This window comes from Crinia signifera, chromosome 6 (assembly GCF_055691185.1).
Source record: "Crinia signifera chromosome 6, ASM5569118v1, whole genome shotgun sequence".
In the NCBI taxonomy this organism is placed as follows: Eukaryota; Metazoa; Chordata; class Amphibia; order Anura; family Myobatrachidae; genus Crinia; species Crinia signifera.
The window spans coordinates 27,172,451-27,197,789 of NC_139222.1; the positions used below are offsets into that span (position 1 = coordinate 27,172,451).

Consider the following 25,339-nt stretch of genomic DNA (forward strand, 5'->3'; position numbering starts at 1 on the left):
GGAATTTGCCTGGGGTGCCAGAAGAACCCGACGACTGAAGGAGGCATCCTGGGAGGCGAATGTGTCAAAAGCATAGAATCTGATGAAGGTATGGACAGATGACCACGTTGCAGCCTTGCACAGCTGTTCAGCAGAAGAACCTCGGCTTGCTGCCCATGATGGACCAACCGCTCTAGTAGAGTGCGCTTTGATTGAAACAGGAATAGGCAGGTTAGCCTGTTGATCAGCCTGTTGGATAGCCATGCGAATCCAGCGAGCGATGGTTTGTTTGCCAGCTGGCCAACCCTTTTTGCGGAATCCGTATAATACAAAAAGGGAATCAGATTTTCTGACCGACTTGGTACGGTCAATATAGATGGTCAGAGCCCTGACCACATCCAGTAAGCGTTCATCTGGGGAAAGATCCTCTGCCGTGAACGCAGGAACCACAATCTCCTGATTAACGTGGAATTTTGAGACGACCTTAGGAAGGTAAGAAGGTTTTGTCCGCAAAACCGCCCTGTCCGAATGAAAAATGAGGAAGGGTGATCTACAAGAAAGGGCTGACAGATCTGAAACCCATCAGGCTGAAGCGATGGCCAAGATAAAAATTGTCTTGGCTGTCAGCCATTTGAAATCAACTGTAGGTAATGGTTCAAAAGGAGGTTTGGTTAAAGCCTGTAGCACAAGTGAAAGGTCCCACGGTGTAGTAGGAGGAACATACGGAGGCTGGACATGTAGAACTCCTTGTAGAAAAGTGCGTACATCCGGTAGGAAGGCAATTTTCTTCTGGAACCAGACTGACAAAGCTGAGATCTGGACTTTGAAAGAGGCCAGCCTCAGCCCCATGTCCAGGCCCTTCTGTAAGAAAGCCAGGATTCTGGCTACCTTGAAAACATTTGGGTCGTACTTCCTCGCTGTACACCATGCAAAGAAAGAGTGCCATATCCGGTAATATATCCTAGAAGATGCCGGTTTGCGAGCCTGAATCATGGTTTTGGCCACTTTTGAAGAAAAACCCTTACGTTTCAATAGGGCAGTTTCAAGTGCCACGCCGCCAAAGACAGACATTGAGGGTCCGGCAAGGACCCTGACTCAGCAAGTCCACCCGAAGCGGTGAGGGAAAAGGAGGCTGGTGAGACATCTGCTGCAGGTCCACATACCAGTGCCTGCGTGGCCAGTCTGGAGCGATCAGGATGAGGGTCCAGTCTTCCTGTTTGAACTTCCTGAGCACTCTGGGGACATGTTTATCGGTGGGAAGGCATATGAAAGGTAAAATGTCCATGGAATCGACAGGGCATCCGTGAAGCAAGTCTGAGGATCCCTGGACCTCGACCCGAAGTTGGCGACTTTGCGGTTGTGTCTGGACGCCATTAGGTCCACATCCGGCAGGCCCCAACGGTCTATCAGAATAGCAAACACTTCTGGATGTAGAGACCACTCCCCCCGGATGGATATCTTGGCGGCTTAGGAAGTCTGCTTCCCAATTTAGAACGCCCGGGATGAAGACCGCCGACAGAGCCAGGAGGTGCTGTTCCGCCAAGGCTAGGATCCTGGACACTTCCCGGAGAGCAGCGCTGCTGCAAGTCCCTCCCTGGCGATTGATGTATGCCACGGCCGTGGCATTGTCTGACCGGATCTGTACTTGTTTCCCCTGGAGCAGGTCTTGCAACCGGATTAGGGCGTTGTAGGCTGCTCGTAGCTCCAAGACAATGATGGAAAGGCGGGATTCTTGCATCGTCCACACGCCTTGCAAGGATTGGGATCCTACTACCGCCCCCCAGCCTCTGAGGCTGGCGTCTGATGTTAGGATCAGCCACTCTTTGAACCAGAAAGGACAGCCCTGTGTGAGATGTTCTGTCTGCATCCACCACAGAAGAGAAGTCTTTATCTCCTGGGTCAATGTGAAGAAAATTGACCGGATGTGTTGAGGTAGACCGTCCCACTTCAACAGGATGAGACGGTGAAGCAGGCGAGAGTGGAACTGGGCCCACTTGACCATGTCAAATGTGGATACCATCCGGCCCAGGATCCTCATTGCCCAGTGCACGGAGACTCTTGGGCTTAGGCTGAATCCGAAGTTGGAGATCCATACACTTGTCTCTGGGAAGAAACAACCTCAATGACCTGGTATCCAGAAGGGCTCCCAGATGTAGCATCTGCCGAGAAGGAATCAGGGAAGACTTCTCCCAATTTAGTAGCCACCCGTGACTCTGCAAAGTTGTGATTGTTATCTGCAGGTGCGGTAACACTTCTGGAATTTGGCCACTAGCAATAGATCGTCCAGGTATGGGAAGACTGATTCCTTGCCGGTGTAGATGTTCCGCCATTACTGCCATGATTTTTGTGAAAATCCTGGGTGCAGTGGCTAGCCCAAATGGGAGAGCCTGGAATTAGTAATGCCTGTTGAGAATAGCAAACCTCAGGTATTTCTGGTGTGCTGGCAGAATGGGGATGTCAAGGTAAGCGTCACGGATGTCTAATGAGACCATGCAATCCCCTTCTTCCAAGGCTAGAACTATAGTCCTCAGCGTTTCCATCTGGAATTTTGAAACCTTTACCACCTTGTTGAGAGATTTAAGGTTCAAAATGGGTCGGAACGTTCCGTTTGGTAACCAGGAACAACGATGAATAGAAGCCGAGTTTTCTTTGTTGTGACGGTACTGGGCCAATAACTCAAGACTGAAGCAGGGACCTCAAGATTATTTGTAGGTGTTCTGCCTTGTGTGGGTCGTGAGGAAGACCTGTGCAGAAAAACTTCCTTGGGGGAGGCTTTTTGAATGAGTTGGAGTAACCCCGAGACATCACTTCCCTCACCCAGGCATCCTTTGTTGTGGATAGCCATTGTTGGGCAAAGAATAGAAGTCTGCCTCCCTCCAACATAGCTTCCATAATATACGATGCCGCTTGTTTAATATGATGAATACACAATTTGGCATCCTCCGATGCATCGGGAGTAAGCTCCTCCTCCAGAGACTGTATCCAAGGCATAATGGCTTTTCCCGCCCATGTTGCTGCAATAGTGGGCCTCTGTGCTGCGCCTGTATAAGAGAATATGGCCGTAAGAGCGTTCTCCAGGCGCCGATCTGTTTGATCCCTCAAAGTTGACCCTGAAGTGACTGGGTGAACTGAAGGTTTAACCAGTCTTGTGACATGCGAATCCACTGAAGGGGGAATCTCCCATGGATTACAATCCTCAGGTGGAAGCGGATATCTAGACAATACCTTCCTGGGAATACTGGCCCTTTTCCCCAAAGCTTCCCATTGGTCCTTTCTGATCTCCGTTAAATGATCAGAGTGTGGGGATTGGGCCTTGACTACCTTCTGCTTTTTAAAGACATCTCTGGTCTTGGCAGTATGTTCAGGCTCATCTGCATCTGACAGTAGTACTTCACGGATAGTGTGAATAAGAGCTGCCACATCAGGAATCTCTGCTTAAGAAGCAGGAGTGTCAGTGGGCATAGGATCATACAAATTGATGTCATCATCCGCATTATCATCCCCGCCATCATCAGTGTCATCCTGAGTTACATGTAGCAATGGTGTTAACAGGGGTCTACTAGGTTGAGCAGCATGTGGCAGCAGCTTTTGCATAGCTACCGTAGTCTGCTGCAAGGTCTGCACCGTGGTCGACAGAGCATCCACCCAAGGTGGAGGGGGCTGGACTACATGGGGTGCGATCCACTAGGGTGCCTTATAATTGTTGGAAAGCTGCCCAGGGTGGTTGCTGAGGGACTGCCGTGGCAGAGGACTGGCCAGGTGGGATAAAGCAATTGACACATAACCCGTCCTGGATAACATCCATATCAGACAGACCTGCAGCACAGCTCTTGCAAGACCGGAGCTGAGGAGACTATCTGGTTGTGCCCCCTTTTGGACATAGTGTCAGCACACCCAACAAGGAGGGGGGGGGGGGGGAAATACAGTGCACAATAGGTAACTTCAACCACGGAAAATCTAGAGTGATATCACTAGATGTATGTGACTTTTGAGGTAAACCTCAGTAATCTTTCTGAGAAGATATTGAAAATAAAGTGGACAGTAAGAAATACTGCCAGAGGAAAAAAAAAAGCACTAGCACAATAGTCACATACACACTAATAGCCTATTTAAAAGCTAACACGCCCTGTATCAACCTCTGTACTCTATGGAGCAAAGGAGGATTTCGGGTGGCTGTGAAAGCTATTACTCAGCCTGTAGACGGTTTCACAGGGGAGAAATGTGCCCGGTCTCTGGAAGACTTGCGTGCTGCAGAAATGGCGCTGGTCTGAGAGAGGGGGGGCGGGCACAGTGTGTAGACAGCTAATGGAAGGCAGATCTCTAAGGAGATTGGCACCAAAGTTGGGGGAGGGACTGCAGGCCAAGAGCCACCTCCCCTTGCTGGACTTCCCCCACTGGAGCGCCAAGGAGCCTATGATTAAAAATGGGTCCGCCTACCCAGGCCTGCGCTCAGTCCCCGGTGGTCTAGTGGGATCCCTAGCCGAACCGAGTGCCCACGCCAGCTACAGCGAGCGTCTCCCAGCCCATGCGTGCGGCAAGGCAGCGTTTTTTGCTTCCTAACGAAGCCTTACCTGCTCCCGGTCTGGCCACGCTGCCTGGGGGAGTTATCCGGCAGTGCAGTCTCCCCCACCGGTCTACCCTGCTTGACTCGTGTCGTTGGGGGATGTCGGCGCCGGGAGGAGTGTTGCGGCCGCTCGCTCCGCCATCAGTGACTAACGGCGGTGAGCGTCCTCAGCCGCAAATTGGCTTCTGCCGCTAAGGCGACAAAAAAAAAAAAAAAAAAGCTTCTTATGGGATTACCTCAGTGAGGTAATCCGTGCTGATATAAAGGTGCGTCGGGCATTCTGGGAAAACTTAAAGAGCTTCGCTGATTGGTGCCTCGGACGCCCTGGATCCACCTACAACCCGATGTCCCCTGTGGGACTCATGGACCCTGAAAAGGAAACATTATTTGTCAAGTGCAAAAATAACGAATTTTGCCACAACAGTGGATTTTCGGTGGTAAATGCCGAGACGCCGGGCAGTGTTTCTTGAAAATGGTGGCCAACCGTGATGTGATCACATTGATGAACTGCATTATCCATAATATAGAGCCGGGTACAAATGTGTACACAGACTGCTGGAGGGCATATAGCACTCAACAGTTATAACTGGCAGGATACCACCATTTTACTGTGAATCACAGATACAATTTCATCGACCCAGCAACAGGGGTTCACACGCAAACTGTTGAGAGATTGTGGGGCCAATGTAAATGGCGCAACAAGCGCCAAAGAGGAGCAGCGAGACACGAGCTGAAATCATATCTAACCGTGTTCATGTGGCGAAAGACATTGGAAGCTGAGGAGCCTTTTAAACGCATTGTGGAAGCACTTAAACTGCTCCCCAAGGACGATGAAGTGTGTTTACATTTGTTGATTAATATTGTCTTCTTAAAAGTTCATGTTTTCTTAATATTATCATTAATTGTTCTAATCGATGTTATTAATTATTTATGATTATTTAATGAAATAATTTAAGTAAATATCAGTTTAGCGTTAACACATGTCGTCATTACTGTGTCAGTTTATTTTATATAGTGTGGCGAGAGCAGCGAGCCACCGTGCCCCACCAGGGGACGGGGATTGCTTTACATGTATTCTGCGTCCTCACGCCACGCTTCATATCGCATGCAAAATGCCCAAAATCGTATACGATCGCTTCCGATTTTAGATCGGATGCGATGTATGTAACTTATTCACTGCCAGAGAGCAGTGAATAAATTACTATGGAAAATCGTATTTTCTTACGCAGAATAGCCCACTGCGCAATTAGCTTAGTGGGCGCCGTGCTAGGATACAAGTACCCATTTCCCACACTCAGAGCATGAAAATGGTTTCTCACTTGTATGTACCCTCTCATGTATAGCAAGACTGGATTTAAGTGTAAAACATTTCCCACACTCAGCATGAAAATGGTTTCTCACCTGTATGTACCCTCTCATGTATAACAAGATTACATTTATTTGTAAAACATTTCCCACATTCAGAGCATGAAAATGGTTTATCACCTGTATGTACCCTCTCATGTGCAACAAGATGAGATTTATTTGCGAAACATTTCCCACATTCAGAACATGAAAATGGTTTCTCACCTGTATGTACCCTCTCATGTGTAACAAGATTAGATTTATTTGTAAAACATTTCCCACATTCAGAACATGAAAATGGTTTCTCACCTGTATGTACTCTCTCATGTATAAAAAGACTGGATTTAAGTGTAAAACATTTCCCACATTCAGAGCATGAAAATGGTTTATCACCTGTATGTAACCTCTCATGTGTAACAAGATTGGATTTATTTGTAAAACATTTCCCACATTCAGAACATGAAAATGGTTTCTCACCTGTATGTATCCTGTCATGTTTAACAAGACTGGATTTCTGTGTAAAACATTTCCCACATTCAGAGCATGAAAATGGTTTATCACCTGTATGTAACTTCTCATGTGCAACAAGATGAGATTTATTTGTAAAACATTTCCCACATTCAGAACATGAAAATGGTTTCTCATCTGTATGTATCCTCTCATGTATAACAAGACTGGATTTAAGTGTAAAACATTTCCCACATTCAGAACATGAAAATGGTTTCTCACCTGTATGTAACCTCTCATGTGCAACAAGATGAGATTTATTTGTAAAACATTTCTCACATTCAGAACATGAAAATGGTTTCTCACCTGTATGTATCCTCTCATGTTTAACAAGACTGGATTTCTGTGTAAAACATTTCCCACATTCAGAGCATGAAAATGGTTTATCACCTGTATGTAACCTCTCATGTGCAACAAGATAAGATTTATTTGTAAAACATTTCTCACATTCAGAACATGAAAATGGTTTCTCACCTGTATGTATCCTCTCATGTTTAACAAGATTGGATTTCTGTGTAAAACATTTCCCACATTCAGAGCATGAAAATGGTTTCTCCCCTGTGTGATGTCTCTGATGTAAAGCGAAAACTGACTGACTTATAGAACTGGATGATATTGTATCATCTTTATGGTCTGTACTGTGTGTAGTAAGGTCTGAATGATCAGGAGAAGGTTCCTCATGACTAGAGGGACCAGATGAAATATCTGCACTGTGAAATGTTGGGTGTGTATTGGGGATAATGGGGTTTTCTTCTGGAGAATCTTGTCTGATGTTCTTATCTTCTAGTATATAATCTGGAGCCACAATGAGATCTCCCTCCGAGGTATTCCTGCTTGTGCGCCCATCTACAGGAAACAGATGAATGACAACAGACAGAATTGTTGACATTGAGAGACAAATGTACATGGAGGTTTTATCACTTACACTGAACATGTCTAATGCTGCGCACACACTGGCCGATATATCGCTGGTCCGTCAGCCAATGAGTACCAGCAATAGGTCTGTGACCAATGTGATCTCTACAACAGAGCTGATGGCCGATATATTGGTGCATCGTGCTATGGGTTTCTGGATAAACTGGTACCAAGTCCCACAGTGCCCGCCCTGATGAAAAGCCGCTACCCCCCCTCTCCGGATCCCCTCGCATGTGCCCAATGCTGGAGAGATCATTGAAATTATATCTCCAGGGCTCAGGGAGGCTGACGTCATGTGATGTCAGCCACCCGCCCCTGGCGCCCCACTGGAATTTACACGGGAATGCCATGAATGCCCATGGCCATCACCGACAATGTCCCCGTCCACGCCCCCTCCCCCCCCCGGTTCGGGCGCCACGCCAAAAGTGCAAGTAGGCAAGGGCACTCGCACAGAAGCCCTGCACATGCGCATAACTCAGGGCTGGGCAACACCAGCCCTCCAGATGTTGATGAACTACATATCCCAGCATGCCTTGCATCAGTTTCTAATGCAAAGCATCCTGGGATGTGTAGTTCATCAACATCTGGAGGGCCGCAATTGCCCAGCCCTGGCATAACTGATTATGCTTAGGGCACCACTATCAGCCCCCCCCCCCCCCCCCCCGTCAGAATATGCGGGGGCCCGAAAGGACTAGAATCGGGCCCTATGTGTACAGGCGATGTGCCCATATAACCCGCTGCAGGAACCGGCGGTGATTGCCAGCTGAAATGGGCGGGAGCATGTAAAGGAGCCCCCCCAGCTGTGATGTTAGTCACAATGGATCAGGCAGGGGGAGAGGAGAACTTGTTGGGGAGCCCGGCACCGGTGAACCGGAGGCCCGCCGATACTGGTAAGAAATAGAGACCTGCATCCCCCCCCCAGCACCTCATCTTACCACATCACCTTGCCCCCAGTCACCTCCCCTTTCCTACTTTTCACTCTCTCCCAGTCCCCTTCTCTCTCTCCTCCACCCCATCTGCCCCCCTCTCCCCTGCTCTCTTCCTTCTGCCCCATCTCTTAGACGCGGCTATACTATACTATATTATACTGTAGCCGCTTTCGTCTAAAAGTGTAATTCTCCTATTCTATCAATATAAAATAATTGGCTTCTGGCTACTGAGCTGCGTATATGCACCTTACAGGATCAGCACTAGTGATGGTGGTACGGATCTGTTCTGTCAGCATACACACGGTGGGATATGAATGCAAAATGCAATTACAGTAACCACCTACAGAAGATTATATATGTGGGAATTATTATTATAGTGGCAAATATGTACACCTAATATGTTTTTATTTACTTTTTAATGCTAATAAAGTAATCTATACTTTTGTTATAGCGCTCTCTTAATTGTTATTTTGTGTCTAATTAAGTTATACAGAATACCTTTTGGGAGCTGCAATATGTCATCTTAGAATTATCTCGTTAGACAGCATTCATTTTGATTGATTGATTAATATATCTCTTATATATTTGGCTACATCTGTCACTCAAAGTGTGTCTGGAGATGTAACGCTGGGTGTAGCCTCTGACTCACATGACTGACTCACATGACAGAGAACCAGCCCAGTGAGCCCACAGACAGTGCCAGACACCCTCTGCCTCTCCATGTTACACAGCAAAGACACAGCTACTCACCAGACACACCAGGTGAGCGCCCCACACCTCCATACCTCCCAACATGACCCTCTCCAGGAGGGACAGAATGCTCTGTTTGTGGACTTCCATCTTAATTTATGATTGTCATCACCTGTCATTTTAAACAGGGTAATTGATAAGAAAGGTGTTTAAGCACAGGTGATGGTAATCCATAAATTAAGAAGAAAGTCCAGAAACAGAGCAATGTGTCCCTCCTGGAGAGGGTCATGTTGGGAGGTATGCACCTCCCTCCCCCCCCCCATTCACGGCATCCCCACGATTAAATGGCACATGCAAAACACTGACATGGCTATGGTCGACAATGAAAAAGGTTGACAAGATTTATTTTTCACTTTTTCAATGTTTTCATATTCATTCTCATGTGTTGACATGGACACCAATGAAGTGCTACACTTATGTCAACATTTACATGTGTTGACCTTTCTGTGTTGAGTTTTTCTTGTGGCGATTCGCGGCACCCCCCGCGACCCCCCTCCCGCAATTTGAAGCACACCCCCCGCAATTCGCGGCACCGCCGGTGACTCCCGCAATTCGCGGCCCCACCCCGTGACACACCCCCCCTCCTGCGATTCGCGGCACCCCGCGACCCCCCCCTCCCACGATTCACGCCAACCCGCGGCCCCCCTCCCGCGGTTCACGGTGCCCCCCACGACCCCCCCTACCGCGATTCCCCACCCCTGACCCCCCCTCCTGTCATTGCGGCAACCCCCCGCCCCCGCGACCCACCCTCCCGCGATTCACTGCAACCCCCCGCGCCCCCCCCCCCTCCCACGATTCGCGGCACCCACACACCCCCCCGCAATTCACGGAATCCACCCACGACCCGTCCTCCCGTGATTCGCGGACACCCCTCACCTCTATGAGGCTATGGTCGACGATGAAAAAGGTTGACATGAGTTTTTAAAGATTTATTTTTCTTTTTTTAAATGTTTTCATATTCATTCTCATGTGTCGACATGGACACCGATGAAGTGCCACACTTATGTCAACATTTACATGTGTTGAACTTTCTGTGTTGATTTTTTTCTTGTAGCAATTTTTTTCCAGTCACAACTATGAACTATGTGCACGTCAACCTACACATCATCAACCAATTCTTTGTATAATATATAACACCTGTTCTGTTTTACTGTAGGTGTTTTAAGTCAGACCTTTTACTGCTACTATTACTGTTTATGTAAATGCATTCTGAATGACAGCAACATCCTACCATCCTTCTACAAGAATATATAACCAACTAGGTGATTCATCACGCCCCGTGCCCCCCCCCCTCCCGCAATTCACGCACCCCCCTCCCGCGATTTGCAACCCCCCCTCACGCAATTCACGCCCCCTCCCACGCTTTGCGGACCCCCGCCCTCTACCGCGATTCGCCGACACCTGCGCCCCCCCCCTCCCTTGATTCACGGCACCCCCCGCAATTCACGGCACCCCTAAGCCCCTCTTTAGTCCCCCGTATACTCACACACCCCTATCACTACCCAGCTTCCTGAACCGTAACTTCCACCACTGGGGAGTCGCTGACGCTGTTTTGCCCACATGCCCCTATCATGCCTCATAGCCCAGCCTCCTGCTCTCATGCACCCGAACTCCCACCCAGTAGGAGGAGACACTGACTAAGGGCCACCATCCTATACTCCTGTACTGCCACGCTGGACCCTCACCCACTGGTAGAAGCTGAACAGTATCTCCCACCCTCCTCTTTAGTCCCCCTTATGCCCACACACCCCTATCACTACCCAGCCTCCTGTTTTCCTGTGTCGTGACCTCCGCCAGTGGGGAGCCGCTGACTCAGAAACACCCTACTATACTATTGCACACACACACCTAAACAACATGCACACACAGCCCCCCCCCCACACCCACAAATGTCACTGTACCCTTCACACTATCAATGTACATCTTACTCTGTAACCGCTTTTTAATTAAACAAAACAATACACACCCCCTTCCACATCATATGCTCTCTATTTAACACATTTCACCTATAACTCAAGTTGCAATACAGGCCATCTTTCATACAATTCTAACCATCTTTCTCATATACAAATGTTCACAAATTAAGGGGGCGCAGCCCCTTACGACGGTGTGAAGAGCCCCCGTAGGGCGCGATGAACCACCTAGTTTTTAATATAAAGCATTAGCGCCTGATTATCCTTTTCTCTATCATCCATATGGTATACTGGGTTCTCAATACATTGGGGAAGAAGAGGTCCTCCCCTCTACTTCCTCCTCCACACCTCAGTTAACTAAAAGCTGTGTCCGAGGAGAATGAACGTATGTGAGGTAAGGATATAAGTATATTTGAGTGCGGTGAGATTCATACCAGATTCATATTCATACTTTGGTGGAAAAGAGGATTTTAATTACCTACCGGTAAATCCTTTTCTCAGAGTGTGGGGGCAGGAGACTGGTCAGATCTCTGGTAACACACAGTGACATGATGTGAGGGGAGAGCAGGAGTATAATAGGGGCTGATGGCTGCTGATGTAGGAGATACACCAGAGAGTGTGGGGAGGAGACTGGTCAGATCTCTGGGCTGGTAACACAGTGACATGATGTGAGGGGGAGAGCAGGAGTATAACAGGGGCTGATGGCTCCTGATGTATGAGATACACCAGAGAGTGAGGGGAGGAGACTGGTCAGATCTCTGGGCTGGTAACACAGTGACATGATGTGAGAAGGAGAGCAGGAGTATAATAGGGCCCGATGGCTCCTGATTTCTGAGATCGCTGGATAAACAGAACAAGGAAAATCCTTGACAAAGAGGCCGAGTGCCTCGAAATGCGTTGGGGAAGCAGGGGAAGACACTAGAGCAGCACACCGCAATAGCCGGAAGCACAGACTGCAACTTCCTGTGACGGAACAAGCAGCGTGCGAAGACAGAGAATACGCCGCTGCCCCAAACTTGGCCACCAGCTATCGGAGGAGAGGTAAGAATAGGGACAACCATACCCTCCCATTGCCTGCCTATGCCCCGGGCTGGAAACTCTGTCTAACCGGCTAAAAAAAGTGACAACAGCCAGCGGACCCCAACGGAACATCCCCCAAAAACTTCAAAAAGGAGTTGTAAACATTCATTGCCATTGCAACTGTTTTACTTATTTTAGAATTGTTTTATCTTGTTTTTATTTTGTTGTTTTGGCATGCAGTTACATAGTAGGTAAGGCTGAAAAAAGACTTGCGTCCATCTGGTTCAGCCTGGTATGCTGTATTTTATGTTATTTTAATTTAAAGACTGATTATGTTACTTAGATATAACCCTGGATAGTTTTAGCCAATAAATGATTGTCCAACCTTATTTTGAACGTATTTATTGTGGTCGCTGATACCACCTCGCCCGGAAGAGATTGCCAGAGTTTGACAGCTCTAACCGTAAAGAAATTTTTCCTGCCCGCTGAAGAAAATCTTTTTTCTTCTAGTCTATACTCATGCCCCTGGCTCCTATTTTCCATTCTAGAAGAAAAAAGGGTCTTAGACAGTTCCTTGTATTGGCCCCTAATATATTTATATGGGGAACGTCCCATTCCCACCTTGGCAACATCGGCAGAGTGGCCATACAGCCCGGCCGTTATCCCGGATACCGGAGAGGACGCAGCAGCTGTGATCAGCTTAATCTACCACCTGCTTCCCTTCCACAATACAGCAATCCGGCGTGCAGTAAGCGGGCGCCGCGAGGTGCCATCGGACCCCGCACAACATACAGGAGGCGCCGTGCTGGACACTGTCATAAAGCCACGGACCAAAATCAACTGCGGAAAGCAGTAAGTACCGCATCTGTGACTGTTATTCTTTCCCCAGACCTGGGACGCTATACATAAAAACAGCTGAGCACTTCAGTTACCTCACCGGGGGTTTCAAAAGTGGAATACAAATCATCCCAATGTGATGCTATACCATCTGATTGTGCACTGATGGGACATTCTCCCTATAATAGGGTTTATCAGCAAGTTACTTTGTTTGCTACAAAATCAATTAATTTGTTGCACTTTTGGGATTATATATCCCTGATTTTTAGGTTTAATCTGCATACATCCATAACTTGCTCACTGGCTGTGTCTCCCAAGGTGCATGACCTTATATTTATTTACGTTAAACTTCATTTTCCACTTGTCAGCCCATTCCTCTAGGTTTTCTAGATCCTTTTGAAGTGTGGTAAGATCCTCCGATGCCTTGATAACTTTGCTCAGTTTTGTATCATCCGCAAAGATGGAAACACTGCTGAGTAACCCCTAGCCCAATATCGTTAATAAAAATGTTAAACAAAATGGGCCCCAAGACTGAACCCTGTGGCACTCCACTTAGTACCTGTGTCGTGTCTGATACTGCCCCGTTCACAGACACTCTGTTCCCTGTTACACAGCCAGTTCGCTACCCATCTGCAAATATTCTCCCCCAAACCCATGGCTTCCATTTTATTTATTAGCTTCTTGTGTGGTACCGTATCAAATGGTTTAGCAAAATCAAGGAAAATCACATCCACAGCGTTCCCGTTGTCAAGATTTTTGCTAACCTCTTCATAGAAACATAGTAGATTAGTCTGGCATAAGCGATCAATTACAAACCCATGCTGGTTATTACTGAGTAAACCATGAAGGTCTAAATATTCCAGGATAAAAATTCTTCAAAAAATTGTACCCACTATTGATGTTAAACTAACCGGGCTGTAAAGGTGGGCATACATCGAGCCAATTTGGACCGATTTCGATTAATCGGCCCGTTAAATCGGACCAAATCGTTTCTTCATGACATGGCGTCGGGTGCGATGCGCGGTCCCGTGCGTATCGGACCCGGCACCAGGGGTCGGACCGGCGGGACATAAGATCCGTCGCAATCGGACCCATCAGTGGCACATTGCGGGTGCTTTTTAGCACCCGCGATGTGTCGGGTCCGATTCAGGTGTGTGCAACCAGCAGCGGGTCCGTGCGGCGGGGGCGGGCAGTGGGGCACCTGGGGCAAGCTGATCCTAGTGGCAGTCGGCGAGCAGCAGATGGCGGCGTGGTCGGGCAGCGGACCTTCCAAGAAGCGGCGGCGGCTGGGAGCCACGGTAGCAACATTTGCCGGGAGCTGGGGCGGGATGCAGAATTTTGAAGTGACTGGCCGGAATGGATGTTCATTGGCTGAGAGAATTCGCTCAGCCAATCAGATGCCTTCCATCTGATTGGCTGAGAGAATTCTCTCAGCCAATGAACATCAGGCCAGTCACTTCAAAATTCTGCATCCCGCCCCAGCTCCCGGCAAATGTCGCTACCGTGGCTCCCAGCCGCCGCCGCTTCTTGCTAGGTCTGCTGCCCGCCCCCACCACCATCTGCTGCCCGTACCCCCCTAGCAGCTATGGGGGGTCGGGACCACATAGTTGCATTTTGCACCCATCCAAATCAGGTACATGCGATTTCCATGCGATCGTACAACAAAAGCAAAAATCGGACAAAGATAACCAGGGGAGGCAGCAGAATTTCAAGGGAAAACTAGTCCGATTTGTGGTCAGATAAATCTGGCTTGATGTATGCCCACCTTAATTGTCTGGATCCTCCTTATTCCCTTTTTTGAATATTGGCACTACTTCCGCTACTTTCCAGTCTCTTGGCACTATGCCTGTTGACAGGGAATTGCTAAAGAGTGTAGTGGGGTAGCTAGTTCTTCCCTTGATTCCACTAGAACCCTTGGTTGAATCCCGTCTGGCACCGGTGATTTATTTGTTTTAACTTTGCTGAGCCTCTGTGTTATTTCACTGGTCGTGACATCAATAACGAGATCTGGATTATTTGTCCCATTCGTGGTACCTCCGTCTGCTCTCCCTTAGTAAACACTGATGAGAAGAACTCATGTAACCCTTCTACCATTGGTGTCCGTTAGTGGACCTATGTTTTCCTTAATTATACGCTTACAATTTATAAAAAAATGTTGGGGTTGGATTTGCTTTCAGTAGCTATTCGTACCTCATATGGTCTTTTAGCTGCCTTGATTACCTCTTTACAAGTTTTGTTTGATTCCTTATATTTGGTGACACATCTAAGTTACTTTTATAAAGTTTAAATGCTCTTGTTTTATTGTTGATTGCTGACCTTACTTTTTGTCTAACCATGGCGGCACATTATATTTTAATATTCCCACTAATACACAACCTCCAGTTTCAGGCGCTTGTTTAGAACAAAAAGAACAAGGAAAATACTGTATGCAATAAGTGATTATTCCTCACCTGTGCTGGGATCTGTAGGGATTTCCTCCTTCTTACACTGCTGGTCACCCCTCATATGTGTGTCTTCTGTCTCTGTATCTTCTTTCTTATCAGACACATAAGACTCTTCTCTTATCTTCATATCCGTCACATACGTCTCTTCTTCCTCTGTGTCTTCTGCCTTAATGTCAGTCACATCCGTCTCTTCTTCCTCTGTATCTTCTGCCCTAATGTCAGTCACATACGTCTCTTCTTCCTCTGTGTCTTCTGCCTTAATGTCAGTCACATGCGTCTCTCCTTCCTCTGTATCTTCTGCCTTAATGTCAGTCACATACGTCTCTTCTTCCTCTGTGTCTTCTGCCTTAATGTCAGTCACATACGTCTCTTCTTCCTTTGTGTCTTCTGCCTTAATGTCAGTCACATCCGTCTCCTCTTCTCCCTTTATTACTTCAACCTTAATATCAGACATATCTTCACATTGAACCTACAAATAAATATCACATAAATAATGTCTGACAGTATTGAGTTTACACAGTAGATAACTGATGTATAACACACACACACACCTGTTGAAATTCATATAGCGACAGTCACTTAGGTATATTAGGGAGACCCTTATTCCCACCTACCTGATCCTCCTGTGGGGTCCCGTGAGTCTCCTCTGTACAGTGCTGGGAATACAGAGGACGGGGACATCTCTCTGGGGTATCTCTGTTACTGGGCCCATCTATAAGAGACACACAGTGACTGAATATATTGTACATGTGGATTAGCAGATGATACGTGTATATAGGGGCCCCCATACCTGCTCTCCCCTGCACAATAAAATTAAGTCTCCTCTTACCCAGTGATGTGAGGGGCCGGTGATTCTCCATCATAACATTCCTGCACAGACCCTTGTGTTCCTCTATATATCCCCCTTCCTGCATAGAGAAATAGACAGTGACATCCTGACACCTTATAGGAAACAAACACACACACATAGTGATACAGTCATCACCCAGACAAATCCCCCGGTGTTACTGTACAATTTCTGATTCTCAGCAGTCACCTCTCCGATCACATCCCCCGGTGTTACTGTATAATGCCCCATTCCCAGCAGTCACCTCTCCGGTCACATCCCCTGGTGTTACTGTATAACACCCCATTCCCAGCAGTCACCTCTCCGGTCACATCCCCTGGTGTTACTGTATAATGTCCCATTCCCAGCAGTCACCTCTCCGGTCACATCTCCCGGTGTTACTGTATAATGTCCCATTCCCAGCAGTCACCTCTCCGGTCACATCCCCCGGTGTTACTGTATAATGCCCCATTCCCAGCAGTCACCTCTCCGATCACATCCCCCGGTGTTACTGTATAATGCCCCATTCCTAGCAGTCACCTCTCCGATCACATCCCCCCCCGTGTTACTCTATAATGTCCCATTCCCAGCAGTCACCTCTCCGATCACATCCCCCCGTGTTACTGTATAATGCCCCATTCCCAGCAGTCACCTCTCCGATCACATCCCCCCGTGCTACTGTATAATGGCCCATTCCAAGCAGTCACCTCTCCGATCACATCCCCCGGTGTTACTGTATAATGCCCCATTCCCAGCAGTCACCTCTCTGGTCACATCCCCCCGGTGTTACTGTATAATGTCCCATTCCCAGCAGTCACCTCTCCGGTCACATCCCCCGGTGTTACTGTATAATGGCCCATTCCAAGCAGTCACCTCTCTGGTCACATCCCCTGGTGTTACTGTATAATGTCCCATTCCCAGCAGTCACCTCTCCGGTCACATCCCCCCGGTGTTACTGTATAATGGCCCATTCCAAGCAGTCAGCTCTCCGGTCACATCCCCCGGTGTTACTGTATAATGTCCCATTCCCAGCAGTCACCTCTCCAGTCACATCCCCCGGTGTTACTGTATAATGCCCCATTCCCAGCAGTCACCTCTCCGGTCACATCCCCTGGTGTTACTGTATAACACCCCATTCCCAGCAGTCACCTCTCCGGTCACATCCCCTGGTGTTACTGTATAATGTCCCATTCCCAGCAGTCACCTCTCCGGTCACATCTCCCGGTGTTACTGTATAATGTCCCATTCCCAGCAGTCACCTCTCCGGTCACATCCCCCGGTGTTACTGTATAATGCCCCATTCCCAGCAGTCACCTCTCCGATCACATCCCCCGGTGTTACTGTATAATGCCCCATTCCTAGCAGTCACCTCTCCGATCACATCCCCCCCCGTGTTACTCTATAATGTCCCATTCCCAGCAGTCACCTCTCCGATCACATCCCCCCGTGTTACTGTATAATGCCCCATTCCCAGCAGTCACCTCTCCGATCACATCCCCCCGTGCTACTGTATAATGGCCCATTCCAAGCAGTCACCTCTCCGATCACATCCCCCGGTGTTACTGTATAATGCCCCATTCCCAGCAGTCACCTCTCTGGTCACATCCCCCCGGTGTTACTGTATAATGTCCCATTCCCAGCAGTCACCTCTCCGGTCACATCCCCCGGTGTTACTGTATAATGGCCCATTCCAAGCAGTCACCTCTCTGGTCACATCCCCTGGTGTTACTGTATAATGTCCCATTCCCAGCAGTCACCTCTCCGGTCACATCCCCCCGGTGTTACTGTATAATGGCCCATTCCAAGCAGTCAGCTCTCCGGTCACATCCCCCGGTGTTACTGTATAATGTCCCATTCCCAGCAGTCACCTCTCCAGTCACATCCCCCGGTGTTACTGTATAATGTCCCATTCCCAGCAGTCACCTCTCCGGTCAGCAGCTGGATGATCTTGTCGGTGAGTTCCAGGATCTTCTGCTTCTTGTCTCTCCCATGTATCAGTGAGTGAGGTGGGGGCACTGTGATGGAACTCTGGGTCCTGCTCAGTTCTCCTGACACACAGGGATGGTAACCGGGTGTCTCATGGTCACTGGATGTCTTCTTCACTACTATGTAACCCTGTGTATTGGAAAATATACTATTACTGCATAAATTCCCAGTCATGACCCTATATTAGTGCTATGAGATATAATTCACAAGATCCAACAATCATGTCACTGTAGTATTAATATTTCAGATATCTCATTAACAATCAAATCCACCTCACCTCCACAGTGATGTCCCTGTATTATTACTATAGATATAAGTGATGTCACAGTGACACTCCCGGATCCCCTCACCTCCACAGTGATGTCCCTGTATTATTACTATAGATATAAGTGATGTCACAGTGACACTCCCAGATCCCCTCACCTCCCCAGTCACGTCCCTGTATTATTACTATAGATATAAGTGATGTCACCGTGATACTCCCAGATCCCCTCACCTCCCCAGTCACGTCCCTGTATTATTACTATAGATATAAGTGATGTCACAGTGACACTCCCGGATCCCCTCACCTCCACAGTGATGTCCCTGTATTATTACTATAGATATAAGTGATGTCACAGTGACACTCCCGGATCCCCTCACCTCCACAGTCACGTCCCTGTATTATTACTATAGGTATAAGCGATGTCGCAGTGACGCTCCTAGATCCCCTCACCTCCCCAGTCACGTCCATGTATTATTACTATAGATATACGTGATGTCACAGTGACACTCCCAGATCCCCTCACCTCCCCAGTCACGTCCCTGTATTATCCCGTATATCTATAGTAATAATACAGGGACGTGACTGGGGAGGTGAGGGGATCTGGGTGCGTCACTGACATCCCGTATATCTATAGTAATAATACAGGGACGTGACTGGGGAGGTGAGGGGATCTGGGAGCGTCACTGACATCCCGTATATCTATAGTAATGTCAGTGACGCTCCCAGATCCCCTCACCTCCCCAGTCACGTCCCCTGTATTATTACTATAGATATACGGGATGTCAGTGACGCACCCAGATCCCCTCACCTCCCCAGTCACGTCCCTGTATTATTACTATAGATATAAGTGATGTCAGTGACGCTCCTAGATCCCCTCACCTCCCCAGTCACGTCCCTGTATTATTACTATAGATATACGTGATGTCACAGTGACACTCCCAGATCCCCTCACCTCCCCAGTCACGTCCCTGTATTATTACTATAGATATAAGTGATGTCAGTGACGCTCCCAGATCCCCTCACCTCCCCAGTCAGGTCCCTGTATTATTACTATAGATATAAGTGACGTCACAGTGACGCTCCCAGATCCCCTCACCTCCCCAGTCACATCCCTGTATTATTACTATAGATATAAGTGATGTCACAGTGACACTCCCAGATCCCCTCACCTCCCCAGTCACGTCCCTGTATTATTACTATAGATATAAGTGATGTCAGTGACACTCCCAGATCCCCTCCCCTCCCCAGTCACGTCCCTGTATTATTACTATAGATATAAGTGATGTCACAGTGACACTCCCAGATCCCCTCACCTCCCCAGTCACGTCCCTGTATTATTACTATAGATATAAGTGACGTCACAGTGACACTCCCAGATCCCCTCACCTCCCCAGTCACGTCCCTGTAATATTACTATAGATATAAGTGATATCACAGTGATGCTCCCAGATCCCCTCACCTCCCCAGTCACATCCCTGGACATTACTATAGATATAAGTGATGTCACACTGACGCTCCGAGATCCCCTCACCTCCCCAGTCACGTCCCTGTATTATTACTATAGATATATATGGGGTCACAGTGACGCACCCAGATCCCCTCCCCACCCCAGTCACATCCCTGTATTATTACTATAGATATATATGTGATGTCACAGTGACACTCCCAGATCCCCTCACCTCCCCAGTCACGTCCCTGTATTACTATAGATATAAGTGATGTCACAGTGATACTCCCAGATCCCCTCACCTCCCTGTATTATTACTAAACATATAGGTGACGTCACAGTGACGCTCCCAGATCCCCTCACCTCCCCAGTCACGTCCCTGTATTATTACTATAGATATAGGTGACGTCACAGTGACACTCCCAGATCCCCTCATCTCCCCAGTCACGTCCCTGTATTATTACTATAGATATAAGTGACGTTCCCAGATCCCCTCACCACCCCAGTCACGTCCCTGTATTATTACTATAGATGTAAGTGATGTCACAGTGACACTCCCAGATCTCCACAGTCACATCCCTGTATTATTACTATAGATATAAGTGATGTCACAGTGACGCTCCCAGATCCCCTCACCTCCCCAGTCAGGTCCCTGTATTATTACTATAGATATAAGTGACGTCACAGTGACGCTCCCAGATCCCCTCACCTCCCCAGTCACATCCCTGTATTATTACTATAGATATAAGTGATGTCACAGTGACACTCCCAGATCCCCTCACCTCCCCAGTCACGTCCCTGTATTATTACTATAGATATAAGTGATGTCACAGTGACACTCCCAGATCCCCTCACCTCCCCAGTCACGTCCCTGTATTATTACTATAGATATACGGGATGTCAGTGACACTCCCAGATCCCCTCACCTCCCCAGTCACGTCCCTGTATTATTACTATAGATATAAGTGATGTCACAGTGACACTCCCAGATCCCCTCACCTCCCCAGTCACGTCCCTGTATTATTACTATAGATATAAGTGACGTCACAGTGACACTCCCAGATCCCCTCACCTCCCCAGTCACGTCCCTGTAATATTACTATAGATATAAGTGATATCACAGTGATGCTCCCAGATCCCCTCACCTCCCCAGTCACATCCCTGGACATTACTATAGATATAAGTGATGTCACACTGACGCTCCGAGATCCCCTCACCTCCCCAGTCACGTCCCTGTATTATTACTATAGATATATATGGGGTCACAGTGACGCACCCAGATCCCCTCCCCACCCCAGTCACGTCCCTGTATTATTACTATAGATATATATGTGATGTCACAGTGACACTCCCAGATCCCCTCACCTCCCCAGTCACGTCCCTGTATTACTATAGATATAAGTGATGTCACAGTGATACTCCCAGATCCCCTCACCTCCCCAGTCACGTCCCTGTATTATTACTATAGATATAGGTGACGTCACAGTGACACTCCCAGATCCCCTCATCTCCCCAGTCACGTCCCTGTATTATTACTATAGATATAAGTGACCTTCCCAGATCCCCTCACCACCCCAGTCACGTCCCTGTATTATTACTATAGATGTAAGTGATGTCACAGTGACACTCCCAGATCTCCTCACCTCCACAGTCACATCCCTGTATTATTACTATAGATATAAGTGATGTCACAGTGACGTTCCCAGATCCCCTCACCTCCCCAGTCACGTCCCTGTATTATTACTATAGATATAAGTGATGTCACAGTGACGCTCCCAGATCCCCTCACCTCCCTGTATTATTACTATAGATATATATGAGGTCACAGTGACACTCCCAGGCCCCCTCACCTCCACAGTCATGTCCCTGTATCATTACTATAGATATATGTGATGTCACAGTGACGCTCCCAGATCCCCTCACCTCCCCAGTCACGTCCCTGTATTATTACTATAGACATAAGTGATGTCACAGTGACACTCCCAGATCCCCTCACCACCCCAGTCACGTCCCTGTATTATTACTATAGATGTAAGTGATGTCACAGTGACACTCCCAGATCTCCTCACCTCCAGTCACGTCCCTGTATTATTACTATAGATATAAGTGATGTCACAGTGACTTTCCCAGATCCCCTCACCTCCCTAGTCACGTCGCTGTATTATTACTATAGATATAAGTGATGTCACAGTGACGTTCCCAGATCCCCTCACCTCCCCAGTCACGTCCCTGTATTATTACTAAAGATATAAGTGATGTCACAGTGACGCTCCCAGATCCCCTCACCTCCCCAGACACGTCCTTGTATTATTACTATAGATATATAAGGTCACAGTGACACTCCCGGACCCCCTCACCTCCACAGTCATGTCCCTGTATCATTACTATAGATATATGTGATGTCACAGTGACGTTCCCAGATCCCCTCACCTCCCCAGTCACGCCCCTGTATTATTACTATAGATATAAGTGAGGTCACAGTGACACTCCCAGATCCCCTCACCTCCCCAGTCACGCCCCTGTATTATTACTATAGATACTAGGTGATTCATCGCGCCCTACGGGCACTCTTCACACCGTCGTAAGGGGCTGCGCCCCCTTAATTTGTGAACATTTGTATATGAGAAAGATGGTTAGAATTGTATGAAAGATGGCCTGTATTGCAACTTGAGTTATAGGTGAAATGTGTTAAATAGAGAGCATATGATGTGGAAGGGGGTGTGTATTGTTTTGTTTAATTAAAAAGCGGTTACAGAGTAAGATGTACATTGATAGTGTGAAGGGTACAGTGACATTTGTGGGTGTGGGGGGGGGGCTGTGTGTGCATGTTGTTTAGGTGTGTGTGTGCAATAGTATAGTAGGGTGTTTCTGAGTCAGCGGCTCCCCACTGGCGGAGGTCACGACACAGGAAAACAGGAGGCTGGGTAGTGATAGGGGTGTGTGGGCATAAGGGGGACTAAAGAGGAGGGTGGGAGATACTGTTCAGCTTCTACCAGTGGGTGAGGGTCCAGCGTGGCAGTACAGGAGTATAGGATGGTGGCCCTTAGTCAGTGTCTCCTCCTACTGGGTGGGAGTTCGGGTGCATGAGAGCAGGAGGCTGGGCTATGAGGCATGATAGGGGCATGTGGGCAAAACAGCGTCAGCGACTCCCCAGTGGTGGAAGTTACGGTTCAGGAAGCTGGGTAGTGATAGGGGTGTGTGAGTATACGGGGGACTAAAGAGGGGCTTAGGGGTGCCGTGAATTGCGGGGGGTGCCGTGAATCAAGGGAGGGGGGGGGCGCAGGTGTCGGCGAATCGCGGTAGAGGGCGGGGGTCCGCAAAGCGTGGGAGGGGGCGTGAATTGCGTGAGGGGGGGTTGCAAATCGCGGGAGGGGGGTGCGTGAATTGCGGGAGGGGGGGGGCACGGGGCGTGATGAATCACCTAGTTGGTTATATATTCTTGTAGAAGGATGGTAGGATGTTGCTGTCATTCAGAATGCATTTACATAAACAGTAATAGTAGCAGTAAAAGGTCTGACTTAAAACACCTACAGTAAAACAGAACAGGTGTTATATATCTCTTATATATTTGGCTACATCTGTCACTCAAAGTGTGTCTGGAGATATAACCCGGGGTGGAGCCTCTGACTCACATGACAGAGAACCAGCCCAGTGAGCCCACAGACAGTGCCAGACACCCTCTTCCTCTCCATGTTACACAGCAAAGACACAGCTACACACCAGACACACCAGGTGAGTGCCCCACACCTCCCAACATGACCCTCTCCAGGAGGGACAGAATGCTCTGTTTGTGGACTTCCATCTTAATTTATGATTGTCATCACCTGTCATTTTAAACAGGGTAATTGATAAGAAAGGTGTTTAAGCACAGGTGATGGTAATCCATAAATTAAGAAGAAAGTACAGAAACAGAGTCCTGGAGAGGGTCATATTGGGTATGCACCTCCCTCCCCCCCCCCCATTCACGGCATCCCCACGATTAAATGGCACATGCAAAACACTGACATGGCTATGGTCGATGTTTTTCAATGTTTTCATATTCATTCTCATGTGTCGACATGGACACCAATGAAGTGCCACACTTATGTCAACATTTACATGTGTTGACCTTTCTTGATTTTTTTTCTTGTGGCTATTCGCGGCACCCCCCGCGATTTGCAGCACACCCCCGCAATTCGCGGCACCCCCGGTGACTCCCGCGATTCGCGGAGACAACCCCCCTCCTGCAATTCGCGCCAACCCCCGGGCCCCCCCTCCCGCGGTTCATGGTGCCCCCCACGACCCCCCCTACCGCGGTTCACGGTGCCCCCCACCGCGATTCCCCACCCCTGACCCCCCTCCTGTCATTGCGGCAACCCCCCGCCCCTGCGACCCACCCTCCCGCGATTCACTGCAACCCCCCGCGCCCCCCCATCCCACGATTCGCGGCACCCACACACCCCCCCAAGACCCCTCCTCCCGCAATTCACGGCATCCACCCACGACCCCTCCTCCCGTGATTCGCGGATACCCCTCACCTCCTCCCTCTCCCACCCCCGCGCGTGATTCACGGCAACCCCAGGATTAAATGGCACATGAAAAACACTGGCGCGGCTATGGTCGACAATGAAAAAGGTTGACATGAGTTTTTGAAGATTTATTTTTCTTTTTTTGAATGTTTTCATATTCATTCTCATGTGTCGACATGGACACCGATGAAGTGCCACACTTATGTCAACATTTACATGTGTTGAACTTTCTGTGTTGATTTTTTCTTGTAGCAATTTTTTTCCAGTGACAACTATGAACTATGTGCACGTCAACCTACACATCATCAACCAATTCTTTGTATAATATATAACACCTGTTCTGTTTTACTGTAGGTGTTTTAAGTCAGACCTTTTACTGCTACTATTACTGTTTATGTAAATGCATTCTGAATGACAGCAACATCCTACCATCCTTCTACAAGAATATATAACCAATTAGGTGATTCATCGCGCCCCGTGCCCCCCCCCCCTCCCGCAATTCACGGACCCCCCGCGCACCCCCCCCTCGCGCAATTCACGCCCCCTCCCACGCTTTGCGGACCCCCGCCCTCTCCCGCGATTCGCCGACACCAGCGCCCCCTCCCTCCCTTGATTCACGGCACCCCCTGCGCCCCTCCCGCAATTCACGGCACCCCTAAACCCCTCTTTAGTCCCCCGTATACTCACACACCCCTATCACTACCCAGCTTCCTGCTCTCCTGAACCGTAACTTCCACCACTGGGGAGTCGCTGACGCTGTTTTGCCCACATGCCCCTATCATGCCTCATAGCCCAGCCTCCTGCTCTCATGCACCCGAACTCCCACCCAGTAGGAGTAGACACTGACTAAGAGCCACCATCCTGTACTGCCACGCTGGACCCTCACCCACTGGCAGAAGCAGCACAGTATCTCCCACCCTCCTCTTTAGTCCCCCTTATTCCCACACACCCCTATCACTATCCAGCCTCCTGTTTTCCTGTGTCGTGACCTCCACCAGTGGGGAGCCGCTGACTCAGAAACACCCTACTATACTATTGCACACACACACCTAAACAACACGCACACACAGCCCCCCCCACACCCACAAATGTCACTGTACCATCC

At 48.5% G+C, this 25,339-nt stretch overlaps 1 protein-coding gene across 1 annotated transcript in view; it reads right to left on the bottom strand.

Annotated features, from left to right (window-relative positions):
- Positions 1-25,339, bottom strand: part of LOC146009555 (uncharacterized) — a 122,729-nt gene that overhangs the window by 46,160 nt on the left and 51,230 nt on the right. Inside the window, 9 exon segments of the mRNA XM_083150001.1 lie at positions 338-499; positions 704-896; positions 1,075-2,082; positions 2,453-2,642; positions 5,940-7,240; positions 15,209-15,671; positions 15,817-15,914; positions 16,032-16,110; positions 17,952-18,143. Of these exon segments, the coding sequence (XP_083006127.1) occupies positions 338-499; positions 704-896; positions 1,075-2,082; positions 2,453-2,642; positions 5,940-7,240; positions 15,209-15,671; positions 15,817-15,914; positions 16,032-16,110; positions 17,952-18,143 (3,686 nt within the window).